Source organism: Anabrus simplex, chromosome 1 (assembly GCF_040414725.1).
Source record: "Anabrus simplex isolate iqAnaSimp1 chromosome 1, ASM4041472v1, whole genome shotgun sequence".
Taxonomy (NCBI): domain Eukaryota; kingdom Metazoa; phylum Arthropoda; class Insecta; order Orthoptera; family Tettigoniidae; genus Anabrus; species Anabrus simplex.
In genome coordinates this window covers 1329816208-1329830114 of record NC_090265.1, presented here as the reverse complement: position 1 = coordinate 1329830114, position 13907 = coordinate 1329816208, and the positions used below count along the sequence as shown (strand labels likewise).

The 13907-nt window shown below is 36.6% G+C and overlaps 1 protein-coding gene across 5 annotated transcripts in view; it reads left to right on the top strand.

The window, feature by feature from the left end:
• Window positions 1–12737, top strand: part of LOC136858309 (cytosolic carboxypeptidase-like protein 5) — a 376851-nt gene extending 364114 nt beyond the window's left edge. For 4 of the 5 annotated variants that reach the window (XM_067137753.2, XM_067137752.2, XM_067137751.2 and 1 more), the window contains 2 exons: window positions 3087–3281; window positions 4117–12737. In XM_067137753.2, the coding sequence (XP_066993854.2) occupies window positions 3087–3281; window positions 4117–5589 (1668 nt within the window). In that variant the 3' untranslated portion in view covers window positions 5590–12737. The remainder of the gene's footprint in view (window positions 1–3086; window positions 3282–4116) is intronic. The other variant, XM_067137756.2, reaches the window with a different exon arrangement.
• Window positions 12738–13907: the final 1170 nt, after the last annotated feature.

Below are 13907 nucleotides of genomic sequence, written 5' to 3'. Positions count from 1 at the left end.
AATGCCCGCCCACACACTGCTCGCATCTCCCAACAGGCTCTACGAGGTGTACAGATGCTTCCGTGGCCAGCGTACTCTCCGGATCTCTCACCAATCGAACACGTGTGGGATCTCATTGGACGCCGTTTGCAAACTCTGCCCCAGCCTCGTACGGACGACCAACTGTGGCAAATGGTTGACAGAGAATGGAGAACCATCCCTCAGGACACCATCCGCACTCTTATTGACTCTGTACCTCGACGTGTTTCTGCGTGCATCGCCGCTCGCGGTGGTCCTACATCCTACTGAGTCGATGCCGTGCGCATTGTGTAACCTGCATATCGGTTTGAAATAAACATCAATTATTCGTCCGTGCCGTCTCTGTTTTTTCCCCAACTTTCATCCCTTTCGAACCACTCCTTCTTGGTGTTGCATTTGCTCTGTCAGTCAGTGTATTTTGTCTTTCTCATACCATCACTCCTTCTCTCTCTCTCTACTTTGAATCCCTTCACTCCTACATTTTGCTATAAATTTCTCCTTAAATTCCTTTAGACTAGACATCAAGTTTTTATAAACTTGAAACCAAGTTTTGGTATCTCTTACGAAAGCGTTAGATAAGATCTCCAGTACAGTTTCTGAGTTAATAATATTGCCTCTTAATTTCTTCTCTACTATTTTCATGAATTCCATGCGATTGAATTCTTTCTCAGAAAATTTAGGTATATCTTGATCCCTAATGATTAAACCATTCGGCCTCTCATACGTTTCAACTATCTCACAATTCTTGCTGTACTACCCTCTGGCAACTCAGAAATTTGTCTTCTGCTGTTTGCTCAGCCTTCTCTTGAATAACCGTTAATTGTCAGAGGCATTTTCATTGTGCACAAACATAAATACGGATGAATGCTTCCATAATGGTGTTTGTGGCTAGCCTACAGATGTACTTACTGAGTACTCATGCTCTGAACGACGACTGAAGCACTGCAGTGACTATGTTTAAAAACGGTACTTAAACATGCTTTGTAAATTCAACAAATCCCACTTACTTACGTATATATAATGATTAAAAGAATAATTCCCTTATTTTATTGATGATGAAGATCTGAATATAAAATAATAGAATTAAAAATATTATTACACTGGTGGAAAAAAAATATCCAAACACCATGAAATAAGGAATGTAGAATGCGGAAAATTTGGCAATATATTTGTCGAGGTAACATATTTAATTGATAAAAGGTACAGGACTACAGGTTAATATCCGCACGAGACAAGCCATCGCAAATGTGCCATGCTGGTGCATTAATAACCGGTGTAATCGCCTGACTGTTAAATGCAGGCATGCAAATGTGCATGCATTGTGTTGTACAGGTGCCAGATGTCAGTTTGTGAGATGGAGTTCCATGTCTGTTTCACGTTATCGGTCAGTACAGTGACAGTTAATGCTGTTTGTGGATGATGCTGGAGTTGTCTTTCAGTGATGTCTCATACGTGCTCGATTGGGGACAGATCAGGAGATCGAGCAGGCGAAGGCAACATGTTGATACTCTGTAGAGCACATTGGGTTACAACAGCGGCATGGGGGCATGTATTATCCTGTTGGAAACCACCCCCTGGAATGCTGTTCATGAATGGCAGCACAACAGGTCGAATCACCAGATGTACGTACACATCTGCAGTCAGGGTGCATGGGATAACCACGAGAATGCTCGTGCTGTCATAGAAAATTGCTTCCCAGACCAGAACTCCCGGCATAGGTCCAGTGTGCTGACGCCGCAGACATGTGGAATGCAGGTGCTCACGTGGCCTCCTTCTAACCAACATACGGCCATCACTGGCACCAAGGCAGAACCGGCTTCCATCGGAAAGCCTCCACTCCATCCTCCGATGAGTTCTCGTATGACACCACTGAAGTCGCAGACGGCAGTCGGTTGGGGCAAGTGGAATGCACGCCGCAGAGCATCTGGCTTGTAGCTGTCCTTCAAGTAACCGATTTCTAACAGTTCTTTGTGTCACTGTGGTGCCAACTGCCATTCGATTTGCTGGTGCAGAATCAGTCCGCTGTGCCATAGCCGTACACCAAATACGGCGATCTTCCTTCTCGGTGGTGCCACGGGGACGTCTGGAAACCAGTCTTCTTGCAAGCGTACCTTGTCATGACCACTGCTGCCAGCATGCATGCACAGTGGAGACATTCCTGCCAAGTCATTCCGCAATAACGCAGAAGGAAAATTCACCTTCATATAGCCCTATTCTACGGCCTCATTCAACCGTAGTGAGCTGATGATACTGGCCTGTTCGTCGTCGTAAAGGCATTCTTGATCCACTAACAATCACTCTGTTCAATCTCACAGGTAACTAACACACTCACGCAGTACAGCCCACGTTTAAAGCAAACCTGATGTGCAACGTCATGAGGCCGTTACTAGTGCCACGCTAATGCAATTTACGCGAAATGTGAATCAACGTCATCTTTCAGATGTATAAACACACCTACCAATGTTCGTTAATCTAGCACAACCCCTTCTTGGTGTTTGGATTTTATTTCTGCCAATGTATTATTATTATTATTATTATTATTATTATTATTATTATTATTATTATTATTTTATATATATATATATACACAGTACATTCGTTTAACTCCTTAAGGAGCACGTGGAACCATTAAATAGCAGTGGTATTCTTCATCTTCTTGTTCTTCTTATCTTCCCAAAACTTCCTCATGCTTTCACTATGAGCCTGCCATCTTTCTTGTGTCCATGAGTTTTTGAGTTTCAAGCTTTTCTCAGATGGGTTCTTGGGTGCAAATTTTTTATTATTATTATTATTATTATTATTATTATTATTATTATTATTATTATTATTATTATTATTATTATTATTATTATTATTATTATTATTATTATTATTATTATTACCAAGGGAGGTCTGTAACCAAGTTGTACAGTTACAATGTGCAACATAAATTTGCCTTTGATAAACATATGTTTATTACATTACCGTTCTTTTACTCTTCTTTCTCAGAGTTACTGTAAGCTAAATGATAGCTGAATTAGTTTCATATAAATTACACAGATTGTATTAATTTAAATTCTTTCTTTCAGGTTGGTCGAGCCCTAGGAATATCAATACTTGATCTAACTGGCTCAAATCCATGGAGTAGAATACCAAACTCTGAGTTCCGTACATTGTCTGGCATTCGCGAATGGTTAAAAACAAACTGTATACCTGAGCAGATATGTTCCCAAAAAGTGTTGCGTAACCAGAAGCAGATGGGAATGCCACCAACCAATGCCCAGGTAGGCGAAGTCAGTGACTGTAACTCGATCAGGGAATGTTCAGTGAGTTAATCATGTTGTATTATCTGTTTAAAGGCCCGTTGTAAATGTGAGACCTTTTTTATGCTAATGATAAGAATTCTTAAATAGCTGTATGCATTTTAATAAATATATATTGCTGTTTTAATTTTTATGTACTAAATTTGGTCACTGTTTTTATGTATATTATTATTGATAATTGGTGCACTCATTGTACTCAAGCATGTCTCTGCATGCCTGACAGCTGACTATTTTAGTTCTTTGATATACTGAAGAAAATCTTCTATTGGTTTCTCTCAGTTATACTGTTGTATTTTGTTCATTCCTTATTTCAGTCAGATATATATATGTATTATTTGTAAAGTTATTTTAATTTTAAACATAACACTGACAAAGATCTTTTAGAAGCTTGAAATTTGAAGCATTTGGTTTTATTACTTTTGTTACTTAGTTTTTAGAATACTCTTTTTTGTTATTATTTATATTCTTCAAAATAGTGCATACTGGATTTTCAGTAATAGAGCTTTTTAATTTTAATACTCTTATTTTTTGTTATTTTTCTCTACATTTAACTTAATTATCAACCTTTTCTTATTCATCAAGTATTATTGGCTCTTTAATTTAATTCACAAAAATAATTAATTCAGTGAATAACTCAATGACAAAACATTATTTAATTTGTTGTATGATTTCTAAGTTATGTAACTTGGATGATTTTTTTTTTTGAGATAATACACCAGAAAAGATATTAATTGTTATTTTGTAATCTGTCTGCTTTGCCAAGAAGTACTTACCCCAGAAACCCGAACCTTTTTAGTTGCCTCTTTGCCAGGTTGTGTGTGTGGCTGGAGCACGTGCCATCCGTCCATCCAGCAGTGGATCGGGAAGCAGAGTTCGCATAACTGGCAGCAAACAAGACTGTAGCTATGGAAGGAACCGCCGCCTTGCACCTTTGATGTCAAAGACGTCAGATTCAAAGCTGAGCCGTCTCAAGGTTCCTAGCAGTAATGGTATTGCTGTCCTGTGCACTCTTGAGAAGGCAGATGATGATTCAGAGAATACAGAAGATTCTGAGAGGAAGGAAAATATGTCGACTTTCCAGATAATTTCACCTCCACAATCCCCATCCAACTCAAGGTTAACAAAAGCCTTCTCAGGACCTAAGGAGAAATCTGGTTGTGGCTCATCACAGAGGTGTTCAGAAACTTCCAAGAAATACTTAGGCAATCAGAGCACAAATAACTGTGTTCTGAAGCAGGTATTAACTGTAAGAACAAAGTGTGCTCCAATTGGTCCATTGGCTGGCAGTTCTAAAAGTAAATTAAATACAAACTTGAGGATGCAAAAAATTAGCTCTGTAGGTCCAGCAGGTGTTCAGAGAAAAGGAAATTCATCTTTGTCTGCATCTGGTGGACGCATTTCAAAATTTCGAAGAGGTAGTTTATTAAAATCATCTAGAGAGGGCAGCCTAGGGCATTCTTCTGATGCTGAAACGTTTATTGGAACAGATGTTCCTAGTGTTGGTGGTCGAAAAGTTGAAAGGAAAGGGTCTAAACAGGGTTCATTAGTAAGTGCCAGAGCAGGGACATCAAATGAAAAAGTAAAATACACTAAGGATGAAAGGAGTGTTAGTGATCAGTTAATTATTAAACAAGGTCCCAAACGCTTAAAAATAACACCTTTAAAAAATGAACAGCATAGTGATCTCATAGGTATAGGAAAATTAAAGTTAAAAGATATTTGCTTGGTAAATGTAGGCCATGAAAAGAAATTGTTAGCAAAATATGCTCATATAGATGAACCTACAAATATGATTGATGATATTGCATCTGAAACTTTTAGTGAAGAAGATCTTATTATCTCTTGGGATGAGAATCAGCAACCAGAAATTGTATCTTTTGGGTGTAGCCAGCAAAATTCTCCACATGTTAAAAGTAAAATAGTGCACAAAAAATCTGCAAGTGTAAGTAGTATTCCAAAGTCATCTAATCTTATAGTAGGAACTTCCAAGTCAGAAATCCAAGGACCTGGTCCTTCTGTTAAAGTAAAATATAGTACAAAATCAGAAAAACAAAATAAGAACAAAGGCTCACATTTATCTCCTATCAAACCACTAAAAAAATCCTCATCATTTGGAAAGAAAATTAATTCAGAAAAAAAACGCTCCAAGGTTTCATTAAGGAATCTTGCTTCGTCAGTTAGCAAGTTCAGAGGTTCAGGCAATAGTGAATCTGGTCGTAGTCTTTCGGTAGAAAAGAAAAGAATGAAGTCGAAGTCTAAGTTTTCTTAGTAAGAGTGTTTGTGGAAATTCACTTTGAAAGCATGAATCAGCATCCTGTGATATATATGTTATATACATGTACGTATAAAACTTGGTATTTAAAAGTTCAGGTTTCAGTTTTTTGAAAGGTATTATGTTTTTATTTTAAATATATATTCATATTTAAAAGTTTTGATTATTTATGCTTATTAAGTAATGTATTTAATATTTTCTTGTGAAAGAAAGTGAAATGCATCGTATGGTTACCATTTAATTTATAGTCAGAGCATTTCATTGTTTGGGGTTTAATGATTTAACATTTATAATTTTAAATGCAGTTGTGGATCATATCGACCGACTTTGTACAAAATATAATAATATTTTATGCATTAAGGTGGGATAGGGGAGAGAGTAAGTTTTTGTTTTTTAAGTACTTTGTTTTTCATAAAATATAGTAACATAGTTGTTAAAGAAGGGACACTGCCATCGCAAATTGTAGCAAAGCTGTAGAAAACTTGTTATTTTCTTTGTACATATATAACTTCAGTATGTTGTCACATGTAGAAAGACTATAAAGAACTGTAAAAGAAAAGAGATAGACGTATTGTTATGTCAATACTAAAAGAATTAGTCTGATGGAGAGCTGTGAATGGATTACTTCATATGAGACCCTCTTTGATGCATTTATATTGAATAGAATCTTGGACTGGAAAACAGTCCTCATAAAATCTTTGTCACTCTTTGTAGTTATTAGGCAGTGATTTGCATAATTGTCTTGCACATTTTGAGGAAATTACCCACTGACATTACTAATAAGATCCACTTCATATATTAACCTCCCATCTTTTGGAGATTAGTGTTGAAAGAGTACATACCAAAATCAGCAATTTATTCTTTTGATTTGTAGATTGTGAATAAGCAGAAAAATATTTCATTGAATTACTAATTCTGATTGGTAATTTCACTTCTAAATCAGTCTTGCATTCGTTTAATGGCAAGAATTATAGTGAAACTTTGGAACTTTCATCAGTAGCATTGTTTTGTTTGTCATTTACATTTTTATCAGTAATTTGTGACATGAATTTGATTTAAAATTTGTGCTGTCATCATTTCTCGCCATCTAATCTAATATCATTTGTAAATTCCATTAAAGATGATAAAAATTCCCCCATGATCATTCTCAAGGAATATTAAATGAATGTAAAATTAGAAGTTGTGGGGTACATTTATTTGGCAAATAAGTTTCCTCAAAAATAATCATTTTTATTATAGTTCTTTTTGTAATTGCTATGAATGTAAATATTATGGAAAGAAAGCTCTTGAAAAGAGAGAGCATGTTTATTCAGTTGTATGTCTTATATTGAAGCTTTATTGAAGAGTTTTAAATATGTTGGTATTAGTATGAAAATGTATTACATGTCTTTATATATGGTATTTTTTTCTTCCTAGTTTGAAGTTTATAATTTAATTTTAAGTTTTTAAATGAGATCCTGCCAGTTTAGAGGAAATCTAATACATCTTGCCCTTGTAATAACATATTCTCTGCTCTGTGTGGAAAGAAGAGGTTAAAAAAGTAGCATCTATTCCCTAATCATAAAATCTGTATAGTTCGTTGGTTTCTTTATTTAGAAATTCATAATTTCATTTCTGTTTCCAAAGCCACTAAAAGTATTGCTGAGTCACTTGTCTTTCTGGTAACACCCTGTGCTCTCGTATTGCTTTTACATAACATGGTAATACGTATAATTGGGCAGTTGTCTCTCTATATAACATATATCAAATTGATAACATAATAATAATAATAATAATAATAATAATAATAATAATAATAATAATATTAGTTTTACATCCCACGTACTACTTTTACGGTTTTGGGGGTCTCTGAGGTGGCAGAATTTTGTCCCTCAGATTTTCTTTTACTTGTCAGTCCATATTTGAAGATCTTCAAATACAACCGTACATCACATTTTCAGCAATGCATGCAACAAACGTGAAAACTCATCTGTTGTATGTTGAGTACTCAGTCCAAAGTCTGATTTGTTCCTGAACAGTTGAACTATCCGCTATTATAGATGGCCTTAGGCAAGAGGCGTAATAGGAAATGAGTAGAGAGGTGGTTTCCTGTTAGAAATTGCTGTTACATATCAGCTTGCCAAGCCCATTGAAATTCATGCACCAACCAACCTATGAGCAACATTTTCACACCATTCATAACAGAGACTAGCTTCATAAGGAAAGCCGTTACTAGTATCACTCATACCTCAGTCACTTTCATGATGTCAAAATCAAGGATAAGACTGAGGAAGGTCAATGAAAGTAACAAATTTGTTCTAGCCCATACCAGAAGATATAGAGCACTGTAAACACTAGGTCTCACTCGGAAAGGCAGGGAAATTGGTCCATGTAACAGGAATTAACTATGGCAAGTATTCCTTTCCTGAATGGCCAGCATCGTAGCTTTTTGTTCAGAGAGTCTGAGTCAATTCCTGGCCAGGTCAGGGGCTTTAGTCACAACTGGTTAATTCCTCTGGTTCGGGGACTGGATGTTTGTTTGTTTCACTACACATCTCTTCATATTCGCACACCACACCACAGGAACATGCAATAGTGAATACATCCCTCCACCTAGAGTTGGCACCAGGAAAGTCATTTGGTCGTAAAACAGGGCCAAGTCCACGTTTACGACCCTGTTCTGACCTGCAAGACATCAGGTGTGGGAGAAGTGGCAGAAGATGTTAATATATGTAGATATTCAATACAAACTAATTTTCCTCATTTTACCAGGCGAGTTGGCCATGCGATTAGGGGGGGGGGGGGGGCACAGCTGTGAGCTTGCATCCGGGAGATAGTGGGTTCGAACCCCACTGTCATCAGCCCTGAGGATGGTTTTCTGTGGTTTTCCATTTTCGCACCAGGCAGATGCTGGGACTGTACTTTAATTAAGGCCATGGCCACTTCCTTCCCACTCCTAGGCCTTTCCTATCCCATCATCGCAGTAAGACCTCTCCCTGTCAGTGTGACATAGAGCAAATTGTAAAAAAAAAAAAAAAAAATCCTCATTTTAATTTAATTTAATTAATTTCCAATTTGTAGGTTGCCATTATGACAGAGCTTACCACAGAAGAAAATATCTTTATTTAACTACCTTATTAAAGTTACAGAGGTCCGGCTAAATGGTTAGCATGCTGGCCTTTGGTCCCGGGTTCAATTCCCGGCAAGGTCGGGAATTTTAACCATCATTGGTTAATTTCCCTGGCATGGGGGCTGGGTGTATGTGTCATCTCCATCATAATTTCATCCTCATCACAGCCCGCAGGTCGCCTACGGGAGTCAAATCAAAAGACCTGCACCTTGGCAAGCCGAACATGTCTTCGGACACTCCCGGCACTAAAAGCCCTATGCTGTTTCATTTCATTTCAAGGTTACAGAGGAAATATTCACTATGTGATTTATATAATCTGCTAATGCAGATTGTACAAATTATTTCTTAGAATCTGAAGGTAGCCCTTTAGTACCAGTTAGCTGTTCAGATAAAAAGAAATGTTAGGAGTCACAAAACATTCAAATAAAATATTAATAAGAAAGATTCCTTAACTTTAAATCATGTGATCTGTTAAATTGATAATTATATCAGATATATATTTTCTGCAGTCATTTGTTTGTAAAGAAAAAAAATTGAGTATTTTTTCATGAAGTGGGAATGATGATCAGAAAATTTTACAGGTGAGTGTGGCCAAAAAAGATGCATTAAGTGTAATCTTAGTGATTTTCTGTGCATTTTCTTAATACAGTGGGTTTACACAGGTTTTTTGATGATGTTCTTTGTTAGCATTTCTTAGACACTATTCTCACTTTTTGTTCTATCAGATGATGATAGTTTTTATAACTTAACAAAAAGAAACCATGTCCCATACAGCTCATCAAGGAATGTGACTTGTCAGAGCAGTGGCTACCCAGCCAGGTGGCCTACTAACATTGGAATGCTGCATGGTCAGTGTAACATTAGTGAATATTTTGTGTCAAATATCAGAAAGCTCCTCAGTTGACCTCCCAAGGCTGTGTAAACGTTGTCCCAGTCCTCAGGCTAAGATTAAAATCCTGGGACAGCCAGGAATCAAATTTTGAGGTCTGTAGGTAAGAGAAAGGGATTCTACCCCTACACTCTGGACTGGATTTTTGATAACTTTCATGTCTCAAATAATTTCTTGCTTTCTGCAATGTACTTGCGAAATGTTAACTTACTATGAAACTTTCTTCATTAAAACTTTGTTATATAAGACTATACTGTAGAAATTTAGCAATAGAGAAACAGCTGATTAAGGCAGGTGTAATTTTGTGGAAATGCACATGGTAAATTTGTTGTAATCAGAATTTTCTTCTGGTTTGTCCATACTTCAATAAAGCACAAAAATACATTAATGATAACACTGCAGTCATACTCAAGAGTATTATTGAACAATCAGGAAAGTTCATTAACAGACAATAAAGGCTATAACCAACAGTTTTAGGCTGCAACTACAGTAAATTTATAAGATTTCTCAGTTCTAACAGTACTGAGTTGTAGATAGTATTTCCAAACTAGTTTTGGAAACCCATCTTATAAACTTTGCGAAAGGAGAGAACAGTTTGTAACTTTTTGTTCTTTGAGGTCAAGATATTTGTGCTTTTCTTATTACATCTGTAACAGAAAGCTACTGAATGGATGAGAAATCACCGTACCTCTACGTAATAAAACATAGTGACCTTACCCTGCACACCTAGTGTATCTGTATGGACTCCTTGATGCCTAAAACGCCTCCAGGGCTGATGACCTTCGATGTTAGGCCCCTTAAAACAATGAGCAAAACATCCCCATATCCTATGTGACATTTGTTATAGCTCTTATAGCGGAAAAGGTCTCTTCCACATCCCTCCATAACTGGTCGTTGGTGTTATAACAGCATGATGACACAATTCCTTGATGATATCCCACAATGTGTTGTCCATGATGGTAAGATCTCGACTGTGTGGTGGCAATGTTAATGGTGTTCGTGATGTTACAGCCATCATAGCCAATCCAGAAGCCTGGAAAATGTTTACTCAAAATCTTATGAATGGACAAGGCGAAATATGCTGGTGTCCCACCATTAAGCCTATGTCTCTCAGCTGTGGTATTAGTCACATCTCCAACATTCTTGAATGAGTTGCAGCATTAACGGGCCTATTGAAAATGTAAGGACCAAACATTGTAGTTGCTGTCATACTACTACTACTACTACTACTACTACTACTACTACTACTACTACTACTACTACTACTACTACTCTTGCACCATAACATGGTGGATTATGTTCCAGTTCAATCATAAAATGGGGATTTTATTTTCTTTTGCTCAGAACACTGCATTTCTGTTACGTGAAATACGATTGGTGGTGCACTCATCATTGAAGAAAACTTTCAAGTGAGTGTCTTCACATAGGAAAGTGTGCCGGTGTCTGACAGTTCATTGGTGAACGTCAGGCAAAATGGCTTTAGATGAAGGTCTTCTTCCATGTGATTTCTCATGGTTTATCATAATATCCTAAGCTTTGCTACTCGTTTTCTTCTTGACTTAATGGGAGAACGTTCAGTGGAGAGGCTTACCGCTTCATATGTTTTCAAGTGCGATCCTTTCGTCCACTCTGCGGTGTGTCTTTAACTCAGTCAAGAAGGAACACACATTTCTCCCAATTCAGCAGTATTGCTTTCTGTGGAAGAGTCTTCTTAAACCATTCCCGAAATGAACTTGTAATATGGGGCATTGTCTGACCCATGTGCGGTCTCTCTTGCACCCATACACTTGCCACTAATTGCTCTTTTACTGGGTAACTGCTTGTATCTGCCATGGTAACACCACAGCTGAACAGATAACCATTGAATGCAACATTCTCCATTTATCATGTGCTCTTGTGTGATCATTATTGTTCCAAGGCACAGAGGTATATTATTACATAGAGAAACGGTGATGTCTTGCCCGCGCTGTTGAGTACTAGTGTTTCATAATGATGGTAAATTATTTTAGAAGTGTTTAGTTTTTAAAGCAAATCCACCTAGCATAATCTATAGAATATTCAGTATTATCAAAATTCTTGGAGCCAGTTGTATAGCAGAACACATTATAATAATTGTGAACATCAGGGAAAGGCTAATTTTCTCTGCAGGCGTTTCTTGCCTATCTTATATTACGATGATTGATAGTCACGTTGAACAATTATGTTGGTTGGATCTGATTTAAAGCCTTGAATGCATGGATGAGAAGACTGCATTTAGCAGTAAATGAAGTTATTTCCTCTATTCATGTAAAGAATATTTCCTGTACCAAAAATAAAGACTGTGTTTTTGGTAACAGATAAGTAGACAAGATTCTGCAAGTTATTTTCAAGTTACAGATTTTCTTGGAATTTTTGCCTTGATATTTTGTTTCTTTAAATTTTAAGGTAAATCTTTAGCACAGTTCTTCAACGTATGTATTAAATGTATCATGGTAATTTTATACCTTGTTTAGTTAGCATTGTTAATTGTTGTGTTACTTTTCTTGATAGTTTGAAATTTCAAGTTGGTCTTAGTTATTCTCCTGTATACATGGTGGATATAAAACTTTCTAAAGCCCTTTTCAAACCTGAAGTTTTTCCCAAGGATCCTATCTAATTACACATATGTAAAAAATATTAGAAGCAACACAGTCTGAAACTTCCTATTAGTAACAATAGGAAATGTATTGATATTTATAAGTCTGGCTTCCATGTGTACAGAATTCTATAGAGAAGGAAGCAAATTTCAGCCTCTTCTAATACCAAACTGACTTGTGATGAAGATTTTTCTTTCATCCAGAACTATCTACAGCACGTAACAAATTGCTTTCCGCAGGTGATTAATGTGATAAATGTTACATTTAGCCTGGGCAGCTGTTATTCACCTGTAAAGACTGATATTATTACACAAGTCAACCCGAATTTTGAGTCTGGGTTCTGTATGTGTGATTTTGATTTGTCATGTCTAACTAATGAAAAGAAAAATAGTTTTCTAATAAAGTTTGCTTTTGTAACTACCACAAGAAAATTTCAATTCTCTATTTTTATAAGTTCAAAAGAAAACAAATGTTAATTTATATACTTACATTATGTTTATTTACAAAACATAGTTAACATTAATCTACAAATCTTAATCTACAAACAATCTTTATAAATTAATATTTTTGGTACTTCTTGTGTGCGAGTATGAACTTTCTCGTATTAGCCCCAAATGCTATCACCCACCATGTTCTCAAAGTCCCTCATGTCTTGGTGAAAACGTTCCCCTTGCTCTTCTGAATATACCCCCAAGTTATCTTTAGTGTGCATGTAACGTGTACTTTAAGAGACATTCTGCAACCCACAAGTTTGAAGTTCACAAGCATAGTGGAAATAAGCTCTTTGTAATTCTCAGCTTTCTTATTGCCAAAGAAGCCATGGATCACTGCTTTATGGCTGTACCATGCTTGTTTTTCATGGGTGTTGAGTAATTGTGGAGATTCTTCTCTGGCCATTATTTTCTTTATTTAAGGACCGACAAAAATACTGGCTTTAATTTTAGCTTCTGACAATTTAGAAAAAATATCTTTAAAGATTGAAAAGCTTCAGAATCTTGACGAAGAGCCTTTACAAACTGCTTCATGAGGCCTACTTTGATATGCAACGGAGGCATCGAAACATGATCGTGCTCTGCAATCAGTTTCCACTCGACATTATGTTTTCCTATCTGGAAGTCGGTCTTGCTTAGGCCATGGATGCTGCTGGCATTGTAATGCGTCTGCTCTACTATCCCATAAGCAAACGGAGCATGGATATTTAGTGTATCTGCCTTGCATTCCTACCAGAAAACCAATCATCTTGAAATCCCCTATCACTGGCCAGGCATATTCTTCATACTTTAAAGTTTGAAGCACCATTTTAATGCTTTCATAATTTTCTTTGAGCATTACAGTATGAACCAGTGGAAGAGATGGAAATTTATTTTCATTGTGAAGAAGGATAACTTTTAAGCTTTTTGTACAGCTGTTGATTAAAAAATACCATTCGGAAGGAATGTAAAGGATTATGATGTCATCAAACAACCCTTTCACATCGTTGCAATAACAAAGTCCATCTTCCTTAGTGAAGAAGTCAGAAAACACTTCATGACGCTTTCTTTGATCACGTATGTTAACATTTGACTCAAGCAAATTCCACTGTTCTAGCTGTGAATCACTTTATTTTTAGACAGGTTTTGATATCTCAATAAGTCGTTAAACTCTTTTAAATTAATGAGATGTGGTTCAGTACACGCTGATTCGACCTTGAAGTCGCTGTCGT